The 23,420-nt window shown below is 42.7% G+C and overlaps 1 protein-coding gene across 1 annotated transcript; it reads left to right on the plus strand.

Moving 5' to 3' along the window:
• Positions 1–185: 185 nt before the first annotated feature.
• grnb (granulin b) lies at positions 186–21,698 on the plus strand. The gene is made up of 17 exons (XM_079492927.1): positions 186–365; positions 637–726; positions 1,463–1,603; positions 3,226–3,366; positions 4,182–4,289; positions 4,612–4,753; positions 5,018–5,112; positions 8,612–8,741; positions 9,050–9,141; positions 10,916–11,114; positions 11,423–11,520; positions 13,369–13,602; positions 14,615–14,851; positions 15,173–15,430; positions 15,680–15,922; positions 16,935–17,195; positions 18,949–21,698. The coding sequence occupies exons 2-17, from the start codon at positions 724–726 to the stop codon at positions 19,093–19,095; spliced, it is 2,529 nt and encodes an 842-aa protein (XP_079349053.1). The 5' UTR covers positions 186–365; positions 637–723; the 3' UTR covers positions 19,096–21,698.
• Positions 21,699–23,420: the final 1,722 nt, after the last annotated feature.

Raw genomic sequence — 23,420 nt, forward strand, 5'->3', positions numbered from 1 at the left:
ATGTGGTCTGTGTAGGTCTCCCGCTCTGTGATTGGCTAGCGGGTTGTCACGGGAACCACACTAGAGACCAGAGACCATAGAGACGACATTGTCCAACCAACTAGCCAATCACAGTGCTGGCGTCCTTTCAGGCTATGAGAACCATAGGTAGTACGCTAGCATCCCATCCACAGAGTCACATGATGATGAAGCATGTCATGTGATTACTCAATTGTGTTGTGTGGAGAAAACTGCCAGTCAGTGTGCTGATGTAGGTTAAGCATATTGCTTTTACTGCTGGATATATTCTATAGGTTATATATTTAAAGCAAGGAAACAGCTGACACAACATATATGTGCCATTTCGAGCTGATGTACTGAACGAGGTAAGGGTGGTCCATGGTCGTGTTTTTTTAGACCATGTTTTGACGCTATTTGTCACTTAAGCCCCGGTTAGTTAGCATTATTATTAGCCGCCTAGCCCTAGCCTATGCATTTTGTTTGCCTTTACAGGGTAGGCTATATGAATGAATGTCTAAAAGTATAGTATATAAAAATACCTCCAGTTAGAGTGTCTTGTGATCACTTCTAATTTGATTACAGTAGAGATACTGTACTCAAAGTTCATTGTAAGTTGTTTTCCTGTACCCTGTTCAGGCTTCACAGGGGGCATGCATTGCAGCTGTGTCTGTTGGTGAATAACAGTTGAATTCCATTTCCCCGTCTCCACCTGCACATCTCACAATGGTAAGAAAAACTGTTCTGCTGTATGTGGGTCACAGCCTTAAACAGGTCCTATACACACTTAAACAGGTCCTATTCACCTCGCAGAATAGGAATGATGGTGCCTCAATTTTGTGCACTTATAGATTTCCTTACAGCATGTAATATGGGGAAAACTATAACTGCAATTGGTCAGAGGGCTCTGAAAAAAAATATTCCCCAACTGTGGTGTGTGTGTGTGTGTGTGTGTGTGTGTGTGTGTGTGTGTGTGTACAGATTGCCATTTATGTTCATTCATTTTATTTTGTGTGTACAGATTGCCTTTTATGTTCATTCATTTTATTTTGTTTTTATTTTATTAGGATATTTTTTAACTGCTAGATACACTACATAGGAACTAAAGGCTTGATAGAACATAACAGCTGACTCAGTTTGACACGTAAATATCATGCATTGTTAGGCACAGTATGTATGTATTTGACACATTGATATAAAAATATCCAAGGCTGGAGTGCTATGCATAGTTTAAAGAGGGCATGAACCTTAAAAGCATGGATTTCTTTATTGTGGCTAACAGTGTGTCGGCTGGAATGCTAGGGGACCTGCAGGTAAACCCCTCCAACAATGGGAGGGGTTTACACTCACAATCCAGTTAGATAAGATATGATACATTTTATTTTCCATACATCACATAGTCTCCTCTTACCACAAAACCACAGTTATGGCGGCTACTGGCTAGTGATGTTTCTTGCCTCATCAGACCCTTCAGGTCGGGCTCCTGTGTCTGGCTGTAGTAGGCCTGAGCACAGCTCTGATCTGTCCTGATGGTGGCATGTGTGAGGACGGGAACACCTGCTGCAACTCCCCCGATGGAGGATATGGATGCTGTCCCCTACCAAATGTGAGTCTTTCTTTCCCAGAATATCCAATGATGCAAAAAAAAGTACAGTATTCATTTCGCCTGGAATGTGCAACTCAGGATACAGTATAGAATTTGCATTGTTGTTAATGTCAAATATTGTGCGAGTCTGTAATAACCAAAATGTTTAATTGGTATTTGGCTCTAGAGATGCAATTGATACCTGTTAAAGGGACACTTCACCCCTTTTGGCAACCAGATCTTATTTTAATGATGTGTGGAAGACAACAAACACTTTCCTGGGTTATTTGTGTGGGTAATATGCGTTTTTAAATATTTTAGTGTCCATGATGTCATGGTTCCCGCATATCATCAATAAAGGTCTATCGAAGAAAAGAGAAACTGCAAAAGAAAGGAATAGAATCATGAATCCCAACATACAAATTTCAGTTTAGACATTTAGCAGATGCTTTTATCCAGAGTGACTTACAATGTTCAAGATCGGAGTAAGTGCATGAACCTTAGGTGGTCTTTACATGAGAACGGTGTTCATAGAAAACGGCAAAATAAAGTATCGTTTGCTGGGGTCCCTTTAGACGAGAACAGCGTTTTCAGGAGGTGAAAACACCTCCCAGAGTGGAGCTCTTTGATAACGCCGTTTCCTCCCTTCTCCATGTAAACAGGCAAAACGGTAAATCCACAAAACTTATGACATCATGGCTCATGTTGGCTGTTGATGCAGAGCCATATATGATATAATGGAGTTCTTACAATGAACAAGCTTCCCTCATCGCCATTCACCATCGCTCATCAGCGATGGTGAATGTAAAACCATGATGTAAATAAAATGCCTTGTGATAGGCGGCAGCAGCGTTTATGTAGCCTAATGTATTATAAAATATATAACCATCCCGCGGCGTGCTCTGCCTGCATGCTCTGGGGCTGCTTGTCAGCCTGTGTGTCCCTCGATGCGTTAGTAGAAAGCAGGCAGCGAGCGACGGCCACAACCCCGTTGTGGTCTGGAAGCGTCATTCAAAACCCTGATAGGGTTGCGTGAAGGGGGAGCTACCTGGTTCTTCTTCTTGTACGTGGGTGACTGGTCTATTTGGCAGCCCGTTACCGCCACATATCGACATTATAGCTTTTTCATAAAGTGTGCGTTATCGTGTAAAGGGTCAATAAAAAATGAGAACGCAACGGGACTTTGCTGTTTTATCTGGAAACCGTCACCATCTAAAAGAGGCCTTAATAAACAACAGGGCACAAACAAAGAAAACACTTAGCTAAGCTAAACATCAATCCTAGCATCTGTCCAGAGTAGACCATACTGTAGTGTATGCTATCTAAATAACACACACGCACAGACAGACAGTATCTGGATAACTGTGGTGAAACTCAGTAGGTTATCTCTAGTGTGTGTCAAACACAAAACGGTCTGTTTGAAATACAAGCGAAGCCACTCACTGAGTCAGCCAGGCTGTTTCCTGTTTTGTAACATTCTCTTGCAATGTTGTCATGTTGTTCTTGTTGTAGTAGAATGGTTTATTCATTCTTTTGTTGGTATGCCATCTGTCATGTTGCAGCCAAATTGTGGACTGTAATATCAATATTGCATGATATTTGAACGTGTAATATTTTAATATCCTGTCCAATGCCCTATGTAGGCTGAGTGTTGCTCAGACCACCTCCACTGTTGCTATGAGGGGACGGAGTGTGATTTGGTCCACTCGAAGTGTGTCAACAAGACAGTCTCCCTGCCCTGGCTGAGGAGACTTCCTGCCCAGCAGGCTATACTACCACTGCAGGTACAGTAATTCAAGCTGCACTTTGTAGAGACCAGTTCACCTACAGAACTTGTTGTACTTCAGACGGATACATATACATATTCCATTTTACTTCACTTTGTCTAGGGATTTGACAAGCTGTTGGTTCTCACATCAACCTTTACGTTAATAGCATTATGTAGAGTTAATACGCCTCAATGCTTTCATCACCTGCAGTGCCTGTAAAATAATCAAGGGATTTGTTACGTTTGGCTGGCATTACCTGCTTATGTGCCTTTTTCCTCGGAGCATGGCAATCTTTGGAAATTCGATCAGGCTTCAGGCCCTCCACTAATGCTGACTACTTTAAAAAAAATCGGATTGAAACCAAGATCTCATTTTACAGGTGCAGTTGCACTCAGCTAGATGAAAAGATAACCCAAAATGCAATGAATAAGCACATGCCTGACACAGTCTTACAGGAAATGACAGCACAAGATTAGATTCGATGAGAATTAGAACCTGTTGCTGTTGTCGAGGGGCAAACAACGCACGCCTTCAGTATGTTATTCTTCCCACTTAAATTGAAAGTTTACATTAATCATGAATGCTCTTGGTCTGTTTGGACATTTCAGAAATTGATTACAAGCTTGCAAATACTTGCATCATGAGCTATAGAAGAAAAAAACAACGGCATGGTATAATTGAGAGTTTATTCTCCCATTTACATCCTAATAGAAGAGGTTTTTCAGCACTAAATACTGCTGTTATTCGGTAATTTTCAAGTCTAACTGCTAGTCCATTGCACGTGTGTTCCTGTCATTGGTATGCATGGGTTATGGTGGCTTGTCCTCCAGGAGGGAGTGAAGGCAGTCATTTGTCCGGACGAATCGTCGGAATGTCCGGATGACACCACCTGCTGCCAGCTTCCTGATGGATCCTGGGGCTGCTGTCCGCTGGCCAAGGTTGTATCCATGATTGCAACTCTCACACACCTACCGTACAATACACTTTGCATTCAGATATGGTGTTTATCTTGGCAGGTACTAGTACATGTAAGTAGGGGTGCAACTGTGAATTGAACTAAAATAGTGAAAATAGCTCTACAACCTCAAAATGTACCATGTTGTGAGCTTGTACTGAACTCAATTTTGATTCATTGATGTATGTAAAAGAAAAGATCTCTCCCCCCACATCTCCAAGTCTACCATTATCTGGTGTAAAAAGCAGCTACTATTTAAGGGAATCCTAAGTGACCAAGAACTGTTCCTCTCCTCCCCTCCATAGGCGGTGTGCTGTGAGGATAAGCAACACTGCTGCCCAGAGGGAACAAAGTGTGACCTGATCCACTCAAAGTGTGTGTCCACGCTGGAGTCCTTCCCCATGTTGGAGAAATTGCCTGCTAGAAAGCGGGAGAATAAGTCCCCAGGTGTGTGTGTGTGTGTGTGTGTGTGTGAGACGTTCGTGTGTGTGACGTTCGTGTGTGTGACATGCGTGCGCACGCATATAGGCTGAGGATTATTTAGCTTAAGTTAATATTGTTCTTACTAGAGAGTCAAACCATGGTATTATGTCTCAAGCCATAGAACCTCTTGAAAAAGCAAAGTGAGAAAGACGAAAGGTGCCACTGAAGTCTGTTGTTCTACTATTTTGTGATATCACCTTAATAACTTTGTGTTCTTTCTTATGGCAGCTGTGACTTGTCCTGGTGGTAAGAGCAGTTGTCCTGGTGGTACAACCTGCTGCCTACTGACCAGTGGTGACTATGGCTGCTGCCCCTATCCAGAGGTATGCATGGCTCCCTTCATTTCTGTAATAAAAAATACAATGTATCCCACGTACACATACAGTACCTGTCCTCAGTTCATCTAGAGCAGGGTTTTTTAACTGGTGATCTGTGGAGCATTGGTGGTCCGTGAAGGTATTGCATGTGGTCCCTGGCCAAGCATTCATTGTCTCCACCAGGCCGAAGGCATGGGGAGAGAGTATGTTTTGCACTCCGTCCGTGTGTGTGTGTGTCCGTCCGTCCTTCCGTCCGTCCGTCCTTCCTTCCGTCCGTCTGTGTACAGCTAATCTCCGGCACCGTTAACCCGGCCGATGCCAAACTTTGCACACACACTCCCTGGATGCCAACGATGAACCTCTGCCCCACATTTTCCAGAACGGCCTGTTATAGCGCCACCATGAGGCAGCTTTTCACATTTTTTACCTAAATCTGCACCGATCTGCGTGAAACGTTGCATGCACACTCCCTAGAGGCCAAGGACAAACCTTTGACCTGCATTTTCAGCATCTGCCTTTTATAGCGCCACCAGGAGGCCGACTTTTGTAAAACACATTTTCTGATATTACTCCTCCAGATTCTGTCCAAAAATCTCACAAATCGTTACACAGTATCTCTATGGTCATGTGCTCAAGTCGGATCTGTCTGATATTTCATATTCTATCCTAATTGGCTATAATTGGCTTTCACAGTTTGCAAGATTGCCCCGTTTTGAACAATAGCCTCAAATCATGAACGCAGCATGCAATTTACGTGAAATCTTTCACACATTTTCTTACTAGGCTGAGGAATATATCCCACCCTTTTCACATTGGCCTGTTATAGCACCACCAACAGGTTGATTTTTGCAAAACTCATTTTTGGAACAAAATGCCTCAAATCATCCAATTGCCATCAAAGGCGTATGAAGAAATGCCATCGGTACACATGATCTCTGTAGTCATGTGATCAAGACGAGTCTGTTGGATTTCTCAGATTGTACACTGATTGGCTAAGATTGCCTTCCAAAGTTTTCAGGAGTGGCCCGTTTTGTACAAAATGCTGCACATGTCCTGCTCATCCAGAATTCTATCCTCAGAGATGCTATGAGTGATCTGGCTCTGCATTTCCTCAACAAAATGAAGAAAATTGTTGCAAAAACAAACATCCTCCTAAACATTTTGCCAAACATCACACACACTCCTATCCTCCTGGTGGAGACCTGTGCCCGGAAGGGCACTTTTTCTAGTTTTCTTTCTTTTGGAGAAATTTTGTTTTGATTGATTGATTGAAAAATGTATTAACAGTTTGCAGAATTACAGTACATTTCAAGCACAAACTCATTACAAAGGCTGTTAACTGTGAGTGGACGACCCAATTAAGCATTACACTTGTTTCCAATAGGGTCCACCATGTTCAAATCATCAAAAACATTTAGAGACGTACAAATAGACACTTCTATATAGACAAAGGACAGAACAGGAATTCATCATAAAGGAGGTAAAAAGGGAAAAGAAACATATACAGTGAGGGAAAAAAGGGGTGGGCGGTGGGGGGGATTCACGTTCAGCTCCGTTAATTTGTTTGTTCTCCTTGTAACTTGGCATTTGTGCAATATTAAGGCGGTGGCATTTAAGACTTAAGACTTACGTATTATTATCATTACCAATGGCCATTGGAGGAGGCTTGTGTTTCAATTCCAAAAGTACTTCAAGCTTAATCTGATAACTTGAACATTGACACACTGGCCTAGTTTTGTCACACTTGTTAGAGAAGTAATGCATTGCAAAACAAGATAAAAAGAAAGGTGGGATTAGTTTCTGATAAACATTTTAATTGTATTTAAGGGTGTTAAATAAGGTAATAAAAAGGCAACTGTCTTCACATTACACTAATAATTGTAAAGCATTGAAGTGGGATAAACTATGCTTTATAGTGCTATTGCTAACTTAATCAGGAACTAGATGCTAAGTTACACCCTATGACTGCTGTTCAGTCTTGTGATACACTCCTCTAGTACATAGGCACTAGTGCAGTACATGATTACCATGGAATATGCTTTGCTGTTCATGCTCCCCAGATGACCCCCCTCCTTATTGTGTTGACCCCCTGACCTTTCATCTTACACCACCATTGAATTTCCAATTGCACACAAGATACAGTATATAACAATCTAATGGCTAGATTCATTGCATGAAAGATACTGAGCACATTCATGCTCTCATTTCAGTGACCCCACAGTCCTTCTTATAGCATCACTCTCAGCCCAAAATGTTAGCTTTGCACACAAGATATATCATAGTCTAATGCAGGGGTTCTCAAAGTTTTTGGCTGGGGACCACCGGAAATGCTTTGACCATGTCTCACCATTTGCCCATTTTCCAGCCATTCAGTGTCAAAAAAATAAATCTTTTTGTTTTTGAGGGGGGCGCTAGCCCCTCCTATATACAGGTTTAATGTTTGTTTTTTGTTCAATGTGTGTTTTAAAAACGCCATTGACAATGAAGGGAAAATGTTAGGGATGCACCGAAAGAAAAATTCTTGGCCGCAACCGAATACCGAATATAGGAAACCGTTGGCCGAAAACCGAATACCGAATATCCGGATCTTTTTTCCTACCATTGCTGTCATGGCCGTACCTTAAAGCTACCTGATTTATGGCAAAATAAATGGTTATGGCAAAACCTAACTTAAATAATAATCACTTATGGGTCCATAAAACATTTATTCAGCTCTTTTGAATGCATTAATTGCATACACTATTCGGTGATCTATTTTCTGCCTATTCGGGCCGAAATATTGTCTGCAGCCGAATATTCGGTGCGAATATTCGGTGCATACATCATCTTGTCCCTAACACAAACATTAAATGCCATTAACAATAAAGAGAATTTAATGTTTGTGTTAGCACCGTTTGTTTTACATCACTATTACATCACCTAATCAACATGAGTTAGACTTTAATATATTAGCGGCCCTCACTTCACACGGGCGTGATTTTTGTTTTATAAAGGGGAGGCGTCCAAAGGCGTCACGTGGCATGGAATGAGTTAATCTGGGGACCCCCCAAAATTATTTGGCGACCCCCAGTTTGAGAACCCTTGCTCTCTAATGGGTAGCTTGCAGGATGAACCGGTTGAGGAGCAGGGGTAACTGTATGCCCCACACCTCTCCTCGGGGCGAAGACCCCTTATTTTCGTACAGATTCCACCAATTTCACAGTTTTGGCAGTTCTGTGCTGTCGTTTTCCACAGAATTTGGCAATATGGTAGAGGGTTGTGGGAATCTCACAGTCATTTGTCAAAGGACCTCCGACATTTAGATCTCCCTGTGAATAAATTATATGATCTGCTCTATCAGTATACTTTACCTCTGTGCCACCCCGGTTTATACATCTTCTTCTACTTAAGTTTCTGAATTGTATGTAAACATTCTGAGCTGTGTAAAACACACACTAAACCCACACATTTATTTTGTGTGTGCGTGTGTGTGTGGGTGTGCGTGCATTCTCTCAAATCCAAACAGGCTGTGTGTTGTAGCGACCATCTGCACTGTTGCCCTGGTAACACAACATGTGACCTGGAGCATGAGATGTGCAAATCTGGTGACACTCGGGTCCCTCTGACCAAGAAGTTCCCTGCTCTGCCAAATGACGGTGAGATCATTAGCGCTTTTAGCAGTAGACATGGGTGCAATGTCACCATATTAAGACCAATGTCGATATTCTATGTCTCCATCTTATCACATTTCCTCTCCTCAACTACTGAGTTATTTTTGGAATTGGAATTTCAGTGTTTTCTGGAGCTCAATACTGAATGTAGCCTTGTTCATTCGTTACGCCGCCCAGCCCTGTAGCAGCAAGTTAATTTATCATCTATTTATGAGATTGCGTGCCACTGTTCTCTCCTTGTCTAAAGTAATAATACTTGAACTCTTGTCCTGCTGGTTTCTCGTCACTGTCAGTGGTCTGTGCAGACAAGCTGTCGACGTGCCCCGATGAAACCACATGCTGTCTGACGGCCAATGGCACCTACGGCTGCTGCCCCATGCCCAACGTGAGTACCTGTAGCTGAGTGGTCCCCTGCTCAAGGACCACCAAATTATGTATCTGGCCACGGACCCCCATCTGTTTGTTTTTTTGTCAAATCAAGCTTTATTTATAGTCGTCGTTTTTTTGTGTGTCAGGGACCCCCACACACAAACACACACACACACACACCTAGCCTAGTCTGCATTTGAAAAATCACACCCGGCGGGCGGGTGGGACGGACAGACGGACAGTTATCAGAGCGGTGTGCACCACTCAAAAATGTTTCAAACACATTCCAAAATCTACAAGCTGTAGATCTCGCAGGTAAATAGCAGATCTACAAGGGTAGATTTAACAAGTAAATGGCATCTGCAAGGTCTGGTTAAATAGCAGATCTACGAGGTGAGCTTGTAGATCGGCTCTTTTCAAATAGCCCATCTATATAGAGTAAAGTGGTTAAAAAGCTTTAGCTGAGGACCCCCTGGAACCCCCTCAGGGTCAGGGACCCCACTTTGTGAACAAGAGCACTGCAGATTTAGATTTGTATACCAAACATGGTTTAATCACTAATTCATATTTACAACCCAAAGATTATTTTTAAATTGCATTCTGAGCTTGTAGATCTGAAATTTAACAAGGATATTATCGCAATACAACATCTTCAAAATATATCGATGCAGAGTTAATTTGGTCAAAAGTCCTTGAGCAAGACACTGAATCCTCGACTTACTGTCAGTCACTCTAGATGAGAATGTCAGCTCAACGACTGAAGCATATGAGTCATTGTTCAGCCATAGTAGATGTCACATCAGTGAAATTGATTTTCCTTTCCCACTCAGACACAAAAGCCATGTGCACCTGTCTTCAGATCGATCTATTCTTTTTTCATGTTGGGCTGTATGGATTGGAACAGTGCCATGGGGCAGCTATTCCAAAAACTCAACAATACTACTTCCATTTTTAACCCATTCAGGCCTGACGTCGAAATTAAAAAGAAAAAAAAGTTTTCTAAATCATGACAATTTTCGGAAAGATTTGAGGCACAAGATTTGAGGCACATTTTTACATTTTAGGCACAGTTCATAGCGCGCCACTCGGTGGCGCGCTATGAGCTTGTAGATCTGCTATTTTTCAATAGCTAAATTATAACAATGTTTAAAACACCAAAACGGGTTCTCGCCCCAAAATGGGTTAATGGTTAATGTGGTTAAACGCTAACGTGACATGGATGCGTTCCAGGTCTCAATGGATTAATCACTGCCTTCCATTGCACTATTTATTTTGTTCCAACTAGAGCTGGGATGATTTCAAGGTGGCATCGCAATATTTATGGACCACACGTCAATATTTCCATTGTCATATTGAAAGGGGAAGCAACAGATACAGTAAATAGATAGGAGATAACTGAATTGAATTGTTCTCTATTATACCGTTGAATTATAACAATGGAAATCATGTTAACTCATTCACGGCCAGCCCTTCCCCGCCTCCCGTTCCCCCCGCCAGCCTTTTTTCGTTATATCTTACCTTTTCAAGAAATGTTGCGCTTCATGCAATATCTTTTGTCAAACAGTAGTAGCCCTACCTGGCCTCAGTATCTGCATTTCTCAATAGAAGAGCAGGGAAACTACCTCCAACCACTGTTGTGTTAGTTTTGTTGTATTAACATACTCCGATTGGTTCAAATAACATTCACAAAACGTTTTGGATCGTGGTTTTAAATGAACAAACTGTTATATAATGTATCATATTGCAGAAGTGGTTATATTGGTTTTTCGTCCCATTTTCATTTTGTACAGGCGGTGTGCTGTTCGGACCTCCAACACTGCTGTCCAGCTGACACCCAGTGTGACCTGGCCCACAGTACCTGTGTTTCGGTCCTGTTAAAGACCATCACAGCCACTAAGATCATCACCGGCCCGGTGACGGCACCCACTGAGACAGCACCCACTGAGACAGCACCCATTGAGACAGCACCCACTGCTATACAGAGCACAGGTAGGCCTGTCACAATTATTACATAAGTGCCTGATCGTAATTATTTGAGATAATCGCAATTCTTTTTTGCATAATTTTCAGAATCGTTTCCATTCATTTGCATGAATGTACGAATTTTTTGAAAGATCTTCATACACTTTTCAAACATTTTCAACAACAGCGGAAATAGCAGATCTATAAGATCACGACGCGCCACGGTCGAATGCTGTGTTCAATAATATTGATTTGGACTGTCCTACGCAGATTATACATTGTCAAATCGATCGGAATTTACCTTGAGCTCACGATTTACTGTTTTCATCTCTCAGTCCGTGAAGTGCCCTGTAATGCTTCAGTAGCCTGCGCTGCCGGGAGTACATGCTGTAAATCAGCCGAGGGAACATGGGTGTGTTGTCCTCTGCCTGAGGTAGGTGTGTGCGCGTGTGTGTGTGTGTGATCATAGAATCTAATGTTTAGCCTTTTCTGACTGCTTCCTAATTCAATCCACTTGGCCATAAATCAAATCCAAAGTCAGGTTTTGAAGAATAAATCATATAGCAAGTGAATTGTGTAGCATTTAGCTTTCTTTGCTTTGAAAGGTATATTGTCACATGGCATTAAAATGCATCCCTATGGCCTGGACCGCTGGCCTGGCAGTTCAGGCACCTAGGCTCAGTGTAGTTCGAGTCCCGATCCCAACAGCTCTCTCTCCCCATTTCCTGTCAACCTTCTGTTCTATCAATAACATCTTAAAAAAAATGCATCCCCATGTACACTTTGGAAACAGATTATACTCTTACAACATGCAGATTGTTGCACATATTAGTTTCTTGTAATATAAGGCCACCTTTACACAGCAACAGTCTGTAGATAAAACGGCAAAGTCCCGTTGCGTTCTCACGTTTTATTCTGCATTTACACGGAGACGCAATGGTGATTTAACATGTTGTAGTGTGCATGCCATGCTAGGTGGCGGTGACACACTGCCAGATAGACCATTCACGCATGCGTTTACATTCACCAATGCAGTGGCTCGCTAAATTTGTATTCCTAGGATGTGTGGGGCGAGGGAGCACTTGGAACTCAAATATGGCCTAGGGCTCTGCACCAATGTAATAAACATAAGCGATATGAGCCGAGTCATGGTGTCACACGTTTTGCTGATTCATCGTTTTGCTCGTTTACATGGAGACGCCAGGCAGAGCGTTTTCAAAGATTTCCACTCTATTATCCCCGATAACGACCAGCTCAGTGGCCTGAGTGTCTGCCCTGAGACTGGGAGGTTGGGCTTCGATCATCGGCCGGGTCATATCAAAGACTTGACCCACAAAAAACAAGGCTGTATTTTTCATATTACAAGATACATTCATTGAAATCCTCATGCATTATCGCTAGGCTGAGAGAAGAGATCCCACTTTTCCCACTTTTTATAGAACTTATCCTCTTGTAGTCTAAGTATGAATGTTAGTTTTTCCATAACATACAGTTCCTCAGTAATGTCCATCCAATGTTCTTTCATTGGTGGGTCCTGTTGGTACCAGCGTCGTGTGATCGCTTTCTTACTTGTTGCTAAGAGGATCTTGAGTAAATATTTATCATGTATTAAAAACTCTTCAGGGATATTTCCCAGCAATAAAAAGGAACAAGTCTGAGGTATCTTAAACACAGAATGGTCTCCAAGGTCCAGAATATATGAGCGTGGCCCGCCTCCTTGTGGCCACACTGTCTCCAGCATGGCTGTTCTGTTTTCAATTGTCTTGACTTAATTGTAGGTGTTATAAAAAATCTCATTAGGTTCTTCCAACAGAATTCTCTCCACATTCTTGAGTTGGTAGACGTAATTTGTGTTTTGCACATATTTACCCATTATATGAGTAAAATATTTAAAGTGGATGTGGAGCCTCCTTCCCACTTCTGTTTCGTCTTTACAGACGCGCACATTTATCCTAATATAAATAGAAATCATTTAAGCATAGTAGCATACTGTATATAGCTTGCTGCTTAGCAGAAATGGAAATACAAATATTTATTCCAAAGACATTGATATGTGAATAGAAATGACAAACAGATTATTTGGATTTGGAAAGGTGTATTTCCAGACTCTATATAGCATTCAGAGATTGTGGAATAGTTGTCTGGCTACCCGAAACTACCGTCTAAACAGAAGGCACATCTGATATTTACAAGTTTGTTGTATATGAACCATTGGCTACATTTGTCTGGATGGTCCACCATTATGAAAGGCCCCCTGAAATGTCCTATCTCCTTCCTATAGGCAGTGTGTTGTGAAGATCACCTACACTGCTGTCCCCACGGTACCGTCTGCAACCTGCCAGCCTCCACGTGTGACTCTGGCAACGGCGTGGTGCCCTGGCACAGCAAGGTCCCCACCTTCCCCACAGCAACAGAACCAGACAAAAACAAGTGTGACAAAACCACCTACTGCCCGGGAAAAACCACCTGCTGCCAGACCCCCGCTGGAGACTGGGCCTGTTGTCCTTTGCACCAGGTCAGTAGGACATCCAGTACTGCTTCAGACCACACAGGTAATCGCTTTGTGGTCTTTCAAAGGTAATAGGTAATAGTCTTACAATATATTTATAGTCTTATAACAACTATTAGAATGTAGATCCTGAAGATGAAATTCCGTTGCTGTTTGTGCTATTCTATATGTTTTTAAGAGAGCTTATGACTTCTGTGTGTCTACAAAATAGAAATACATTTTGTTCATGCAAGTCAAACAAACTTGCAATTAGAGAGAAGCTATGATGTCACATGCAACACGGGTCTTAATAACCCAGATTTGCCAGGAGTTCAGTGACTTGGTCAAGGACACCTCTGATGCCAGGAGGGGGTGGGATCAAACGGAAACAGTCAAATTCCCAGCCAACCACTCAGACTGTGGGGAAAATAAGGCTGCTTTTTCAGATGTCATTTTTGCCAGGTGAAGCCTGGCCTATTTTCTCTCGGGTTGGCTTTGAGGACCTAGTCATGATTGGCTGCCCCGAGTCTGAACCCATACTCTGAAATGCCAACCTAAGCCAATGGGAGTGCCTCCTAAGCCCTGAAAGGCCGCAACGTGTAAGTGTTAACCCAGACTTTGCAACGGCCTGTGGCAGCAACGCCACAGTATAACTCAACAGCGGCTAACGTTATGAGCTAACTGGAGCTACAGAACAAAACACAGTGATTGAACAAACAAGCACATCGGAAACGAAATGCTAGGCTGTGACATGTACGTCTTTATTCCCAGGGCCGTTTGCACTCTGGGCTGTGACGTCATGTGAGTCAACCAATAGGTAGACAGAGGGAGGGGGGCTTTGACGCCATGAAGGTTAATACATCATCATCATCATCGAGAAGAGAGCTACTTGAGCCCACACTGTTTCTTCAGGAACAGTATTTTCTAGTTATTCTTCTTCTACGGGCTTCAGTCCACTCCCAATAACTGATTAAGAAAATAATCAATAGTTGCAGCCCACTGATCCAAGTCAAATGTCTTGCCACCCCACAACCAATAGGCCGTATGCTGCGATGATCACATCCACTGCTGCCCCCACGGCTCTGTTTGTAACCTGGAAGCCCAGACCTGTGACGACCCCTTAGACCTGCCGTCCTCCCTGCCCTGGGTTGTGAAGGTGTCTGCCATGACCATACAGCAACACGCCGAGAACTGTGACCAGCAGACCATGTGTCCGGGCGGTACCACCTGCTGCAAGCAGAACTCTGGCCAGTGGGCGTGCTGTCCCCTACTTCAAGTCAGTATCTCCCTGTGTGTGTGTGTGCGCGTGAGTGTGAGAGAGAGAGAGAGCACACATTTATTTGGATGAAAAAACATTTTCGGAATTTGATTTAAGTGAATGAAATTTGATTGCACGTTGTGTCACGATAACAGAGGTATTATCTTATCCATCTGACATACTGTAACACGGCAAGCATTAGGTTTTTAGATCAGAGAAACTGAAGGAACAGTCTTGCACGTAACTGAACCACCCAGAGTCATGAAGTCACTGGCTACCACAATCTATGCTCTGGCCAGCTTCAGGCTGATCAGACTATAATCCCCTTCGCCCTCACAGGCTGTCTGCTGTGAAGACCACCAGCACTGCTGCCCCGAAGGCTACAAGTGCAACGTGGCCGAGCAGACTTGCGACAAGCCCAGTGGGCTCAGCCTCCCCTGGTTCCAAAAGAGGCCTGCCATGCAGAGGACGCCCGCCCAGTCCATCGGCAGGAGATCCCACTCCAACATGTGTGATCCCCACGTCAGCTGCCCCAGGGACACCACATGCTGCTTCATGCACAAAGCCTCCAAGTGGGGCTGTTGTCCTCTGAGGAAGGTGAGGGCACAGAGGTCTCATCTTGGTGTACACTGACAGCCTTGTGCACAAGGCATCCCTACAAGACCTACACGATCTACAATGAGCCTGTAGTTCTGCTATTTAAAAAGAAAACATTTGCAACATTTTAACAACACAAATGTTTTATGGGGGTCTGCGGCCAAATACAATACAATTTGGGGGTCCTTGACATGAATAGGTTTGAGGACCGCTGCACTAAAACACTACTTTCCCCTTGCTCCCACCCAGGCGGTCTGCTGTACTGATGGAGATCACTGCTGTCCCAGTGGTTATACCTGCAACACCAAACACTCTTCTTGCTCAAGGGATCATCGTGTCATCCCCTGGTTTACCAAGCAGGCTGCCCTGACCAAGCAGGCCGCCAGTGCCACGCTGGGAGACATCAAATGTGATGACGAGACCAGCTGTGCCTCAGGGACAACCTGCTGTAAGCTGCCCACAGGAGACTGGGGCTGCTGTCCTCTAGTCAAGGTGGGTGTTTTGGTAGACTTATATTATTATTATATATTAGGTCATGGGCCATTGTGTTTACTGACGCTGTGCTATTGATTTTCTGTTGACCTCCCAATTTGCACACTTGCCATGTTGCTCTTCTCATGCACTGTGTATCTATCAGAAATAAAATAAAAATACAGCAATTGGAAGTTTTTCAAATATGTTTTAGCCAATTGAACAAATTGATATGTTGTTTGAGATGTTCCCATGAGATGTTGCTAGAAATAAAAACGGCACCGGTGCTTTGGACAAATAAGATGATGAACAAAACTAGGTTCCTTAACACAAATATCCTCATCATAACAGACAGGAATTGCACATGGTCTGACTGTCTTTGTTCATGCGCAAGTGCACATTTGCCATTTTTTGTGAATAAATACAGTAGCTCTTAACATTCTGTTTGTGTGTGTGCAAATTACATTCAGCAATCACATTTTCCTGATGCTTTTCTGCAGCAAGGGTTGACACAGACACACACACACCCACACAGCCTGTTTTGCTGTTAAGTGATAAATCTCTACCATAAAACCGTTCTCCATCATAATGTAGCTGTGGATGTGTTCTTTTCATAAGGCAACATCATTTGGAACTGTATTACAGACACAACATGCCCCTCAGAATCTCTAGATGCCTCTGAAATCAGAGCGAAGGAAATATATTCTCTAAATCAGTGGTCCTCAAAGTGGGGTCCCTGCTGTCCTTGAGCGGATTCCAGGGGGTCCCCAGCGAAATGTGTGAAACTAATTCAGTTTAACCACTTAAAGCCTATGTACATCGGCTATAACCGCTCTACAGGCTCACACGACAGCTTGTAGATCAGCTATTTAAAAAAAACTTGAAAACATTCTGAAACCTTTTTACCACATAATGGGGGGCCGCAGTAAAATGCATTTACCCATAATTTGGGGCTCCCGAGCATGAAAAGGTTTCTAAAATTCCATACTGAGCATACTGTAGTAACACTCTTTGGCTCTCCTCCCTGCCGCAGGCTGTGTGCTGTACCGACCACGAACACTGCTGCCCTCAGAGCTACGCGTGCAACATGCAGACGGGAACCTGTGAAAAGAAGGCCAACGGCCTGGTCATCCACGCAGCCCCCCTGACCAGAGTGGACGATCCCGAACAGAGAGACACTGCTACAGACAAACAGGACGTACCATGTGATGACACGGGGAGCTTCCGCTGCTCTCTGCAAGAGACATGCTGCAGGACCTCAGCCGCACAGTGGGCATGCTGCCCCTCCCCCAAGGTATAGCTTGTGAATTTCTTTCCTATTGGGCAGAAACCTTGTATCTCCACATTTCAACTTTATACGTTTTTTTCATGATCACCTGAAATAATGTGCTTGTGTTCTACTGTTCTTGTGAAAAATAGATGAGATGATATTCAATGGCTTGTTTATTTAATCCTCAATAGTCTCTGTCCCTGTAAAAGGAATGCAGCTAATGTTCCTAATATAGAACATTGTGTGACATGCTTTGAGACAGCGCTCTATGCTGCTACAGCCAGTACTGTAGCCATCTCTGCATTTCTGCCACTGCTATTCAGTGCTTTATGTTGTGTCGTCTCTTGTCATTCATAACGTGTGGTGGGGGTAAGGTGTGTTTGAGCATGTGCTGCCTGCCTGGCATGATATTTGCATGTATTTAAAATGTTTCAGTATGGATATTTGAACAGTGGCTTGAATGTTTGGATGTCCAAGGCACTCAAAAACACATTATTTCATTCAAATCTCTTTACTTACACACAGGACTATTCAAAAACATGTTCTGGACACAATTTAGAGTACAATTTCTACCCCTTTTACTTTGCATTTTTTAACAGGGACAAATGTTTCGGCTATCCAGCCTTCGACACTGATGAAGGCTGGATAGCCGAAACGTTCAAAAATACAGTAAATATTTTGAACTGAAGTCTTGGTGTGTGCGACCCACTACCGTTATTTTTTACATGTTTTGAACAGGTAGCACAGCTACAGTCAGCGTGGTGGTCACATGAAGAGTATCCCTTTGCTTTGACATATTAATATTAGTATCTGTATTCATAAGTGATGGTTCAGGCTGCTGTTGCATACGTGTGGCTTTGCTACATTACCTGCCATAGCCTGCTACTTAGAGGACGTTGACCTTTTTACTTTTAATTAGACAAAGATGACTCAACATAAAACCAATACCAAGAATAACGTTTTTTTTAACAGGCTTATTAAGAGCAACACTACGACGCTAATGTGGTACATAACTTCCAGTTTCTCAAGCGGAACTAACTGCTAAATGGCCAGCGGCAGTCACTGTGAAACCCTACTGTTTGGGGAGGGTGTAGAGTAGACCGTAGACAACCACATCTCCCCTCTAATAAACACACTGAGTAAGTTGACATGCTATCCCTCCCAAATGTGTTCCCAAAGGTGCCCCAACCAACCTGTACGGTTTTGTTTAATTATCTTAGTTTCATAGACTTCATCTGACTTTATTGATAGTACAGTATAGAGAGACAGAAAACATGGAGAGCAGCTAATGGTCTGGCCAGCCCGGGAATCGAACCGGGGACTCACTGACAGGCATCAGAGCCTATGTGTTATGTGCCCTAACCACTGGCCTTTAATCATTTTTGAGTGGAGCAACCACTTCCTTGGGCATCCGTCACATGCCCAAGGAATCGTCAGTGATGTCACATCACTGCCGATTCCTTCATAATGGCGTTCTGTTTCTGCTGCTGTGCTTCCCAATCCCTGTGCTACTTCCTTGTTGCATAGCAGTGACATCACGGCCAAATCCTTGCTTCCAATTTTTGACGGGTGGGGCGGATCTGGTTTTGAGTTTTATATAAATCGCGGGTAACGGGCGGGTTGCGGAACTGATGATTGACGGGCCGGGCGGGTGCGGGTTATGAGAATTGGACCCGTGCAGGACTCTGGCCTAGCCTGGGTTCCAGCCTAATTCAGAATCGTGGAACGCACTGGCTACTGTTAGCCAGCTCTATTCTAACTGCATTTCCTCCGACAGGCCACATGCTGTGCGGATCTAAAGCACTGCTGTCCCGCGGGTTACTCCTGTAATCTGAAGACTGGAGGGTGCACCCAACGTTCCCCACTGGCCTGGGACATTTCCTTCTCGGACAGAGACAGAGACTTTGTCCTCTTCGGGGGCTAATCATCATGAGATGCACTGATCTTTTCAACACCACACTTACCTGCAGCACATACAGTATCATCTACATTGGGTGAGATGTTTCCCCCCCCCCCCTTTTTGCCTGTGATTTAGACCATCGTTTATTTTCCAGGCCTCTATTTTTCTGGGGTTCTCTGGGAGAAGCTTGGGCTTTATGCTACATGTGAAAAAGACTGCTACACGTTGGTCCCCCCCCCCCCACACAAATTTCCAACATATTGACATTGAGTTCCAAAGAGTTCAGCCAAGTAAATCCTTGAGATTTTCAGTATATTGCGATTTCCCTAATGAAGGATTTTCAACTGAAACTTAATTTTATTAATGTTTTAATTTATAGCAAAAGACAAGTGTGCACTTGTCTCTTTGTTTTCTGTAACAGGCTGATAAATGAACCATCCCCTCTTGAGATCTCTTTGCCTTCATAAAAGTCAGTTGTTTTTTTTACTGTGCCATTTGAGACAAATTACATACCGATAGTAAGACATTTTTGGAATCTTTTTGAACAGCAGTCAGGTTACAGCCCTATTATTGACCATTATCGTATGGTGGCCATTTTGCTCTTATATCATTCTATGTGGGGGTAGGCCAGTAGCATATATCTAAATGACGGAGCGGTTGCGCAAAGACCCGCCCGGCAGTACTCAGGGTTTAAAGTTCTCAGTCCTGAGGATCTCATAGGGGTCATTTAATGAGATCGGTGCAGATTTGCAAAAAAAACATTTTCAGTCTTGGGATTTTTTTTGGCCTTCAGCCCTGAGCACTGTTTAATGCAATTTATTTGTGCGAGTTATAAGTCTTTTTTTGTTGAATTATTCATGACAAAGTTGTACAGTATGTATATCCAGACCATAACATAAACAAGCAGCACGCTAGCAAACAATTCACTAGTTCCTTGTTTCAATAATTTTGTTATTATTTTTCAATATTATATTACCTGATCATCTTCTTAAATACACTAGTTTGAAACTCTATACCGTCGTATGCATACATCTGTTGCACGAATTATCAAAACGTTAGAAAGTCGGCTAGCCGGCGTTAGATCAGATTGTTAAAATATAATAATAATAATAAAATGATTGAAAGAAAGAACTAGAGTATATATTTTATGGACATACATACTGTTGACTTTTACAACTTTGTCATGAGTAAAGAAAATACTTAACTCGCACAAATAAATTGCATTAAACAGTGCTGCCGGGCAGGTCTTTGTGCAACCGCTCCGTCATTTAGATATCTGCAGGCCAGTATGATGTTCAAGATAATGGCCACTGTGTGGTATGTCCAATGCCGTTCCACTTCTTTATGCAAGTGAGAATTACTGAATGTATGCGTTCCCTTGTAACAGGTGAAATGTTATCAAATCACCTGAACAAGCACTAAACCTCATTTCAAATTGCATTTCAGTTTTTTGTTCCCCTTTTGATTCATGTGAGCAGATAGCTGACCGCCAGAGTACTGGTGTTGCTCAAAACATTATCAGGTCTGTGGGGTTGGTTGTATTATTGAGCAGTATAACTGTGATTTTGATATAGTATAGGTTGGGGTTCATTTAATTTTAACTTCTCAGTGTTTGCAGTCATAGAATGGAAGAGTGCATTGAGAAGCCTGGATATACAGTTATAGTTAAATGGAAAAAGGTGGGTCTCATTACTCTCATACAATCTTATTACCTTTTATAATACTTGTGACCAACACACATTCAATATATATGTTTCATATACTTTCAATGCAACAAATTAGTTATTTGTCTGTAATAGTTTGAAACAAGTTGTACAAAATGTAGGCGTTCACGTTCAGTATAATGGATGAATGCAGCTTACTTTTGGTGTGGGGAAATCAATCAATGACCATTAACAACAACAAAAAGTTTGTGCCTTTACCCCATACGGTGTGTTGGTCAAAAAACATTTCTCCTGTATTGTAATGTCTCTAAACTATTCAAAATGCACTTCAATTTGGAAATCTACTTGTACCCACTCAAGCTCAAAATAACCAGTCTATAATGCCGGGGCTCCACTGAGTGCGTCTTGTTGCGTTTGGACGGCGTAAAAAAAAGAACCAGGGCGAATTGGTGACGCCGTCGAAACGCAACCGTCTGCAGTGGAGCACCCTTCATTGATTAAAAAGGTAACATTCCCTGCGTTGACGATGGCGCGACGCTGGCGGACGCCCGATGGCTGCAGTAGAGCCCCGGTGTTGTGATCTTGTGTAAAGTGGTTCAACAAGTGCAAAGGAGATGTTATAAATATAGACTGAGTTCAGTCCAGATTTGTGAATACACATTACCAAATGGGAAATACAATGGTTTTAATGTGCTTTTTTTGTTTTAGATTACAAGAATATCAAATCTATTCTCTCCTTTTTGGGGATTTTGCACAGAAAACCTTTTGAATCAATAATGGGCTGTAAAAAGTTAATACTTTTTTCCATTTTGATACATTCAGTTGTTAGACTTTTATCTCCATCTATGACAGATTTTATGTTGATGGTCGGCATTCATTCCAAACACTCCACAAATGTATACCTGTATGAACTTGATGGCTCGTCAACAAGTTATGCATATATTTGGATTTGATGAATATCACTACAAATGAAGGACTTCTCTATTGATTTTGATGTCTAATTTTAGCTGCATTTCTAAAGAATTTCCAGCATTGAAAAAAGGAGAGGAGAATGGTGACAAAATGAGTGAAATAAAGTTGTACAAAACAGATTGGTTTGACATGCTGTATGTGATAATTTCACTCTCTGATGTCATGCAGATGAGAAATTCAACCTCCCAGCCACTAGAGAGACGCCCCCTGACTTCCTTTAGCCTTTTCTGTTGACATCCCTTTAGCCCCCCCTTAGCCCCCTTTTTGTGTCATCAAAAAAGTTGTTGTGACAACCCAAGTAAATACATGTTGATATGCAAGCAGAGAGCAGTAAAAGAGGGGCCCCTTAACCCCTCACAGCCACAGCTGCGGGGGACTTGGTTGTGTCCACATCCACGCTTGTGTGTCCTACTTAGTTTGTATTGCTGTCTGCTTGGCAGCCCAACAATTCCACTATATCCTCACAGTAGCATAGCTTTATCTCCTGGGCCCCCTGGTGGCCAAAAATCAACACTGGCAGTTCTGCTTGACTGGAAGACAATAGGAGCACGATTAGGCCTTGGCACTAAATGAGGCCAGCACAGTGTACATTATCCTCTCCTGTGTGGCTCCATTGTTAGGCTTGAAGTTGTTTTTGTGAAAGTCCACTTAGAGACACTACTGTCTCTTTGGCTGAGATGCACAGAACTCATGGTTGAGTGGGAGGTGTCGCATCATTTTGTTCAATTCAATAATTGGGTTTTGTTTCATTAAATTCCATACACTGATAAACCTGGGAGACGAGTACGTTTTCACATCAATAAGAGTGATTGCTCAATGAATTAGCAATTATTTACATCATCTTGCCCTGAGCAGGCTGTCTACCATGTTTGATTTAAAGCTTAGAAAGACCCTGTTCAGCAGAATTGTATTAATTCCATCAATGCCAGTGGCATGAATGGGTGTGGATGGATGTGACCTTAAGGAGTGCTAATGACACTGGCCATCCAAATCTATGTATAGACACTTAGACCTAACAACAGTAGAGAAAACTGAACTGACAAAACCCATTGACGTGTTGGCACCCTCGTTCCACAGCCCCTCTATTGGCCGGCCACTGATCCATTCACATGTTGCCAGGGAAAGAGAACCCTGCACATACACATACACGCACACCAACCTTACACACTCCCTCCTCTGGCATGTTGCTAATTCCCATGGGAATGTGCAGATTCCAGTCATCTGAATTTGGGACAACAAGTTGCGTGTGTTGGTTGCGTAGGAACTAGGTAGTGACATTGTTGACCTGCTGCCAGTGGCCACACATGCACAGCATGAATGAACAGACAAAAAAAATAAAACATCCATCTTCACAAACTCAGGACAGTTGCACGTTTTAATAGAGAGATTGATCATGTAGTACTAGAAATATACATGTTTTGAATTCAAGGCCAGAGGAAGGGGCCGCTATTTAAAATATTCAGCCTTTTGTCCTTTTATGATTTAAATGTTTTGGCAGAGTTGGTTACAAGTTACAACTTAAACTAAGTAAAATGAATCCAGTCTCCTGATGATTTATGTCTCAGTTGGGCCCTTGAACGTTGTGACCTAACATTCCTTTGCTTTGACACTATACTTTTACTACTTTGTTTTTTTACAAGGTTTTGGTAAATATTGTTTGGAAAGAATCACTGAAACTGAAAATTACAGCTCTTCAATATTGGATCTTGGATC

This window comes from Electrona antarctica (assembly GCF_951216825.1).
Source record: "Electrona antarctica genome assembly, chromosome: 22".
Classification (NCBI taxonomy): Eukaryota; Metazoa; Chordata; class Actinopteri; order Myctophiformes; family Myctophidae; genus Electrona; species Electrona antarctica.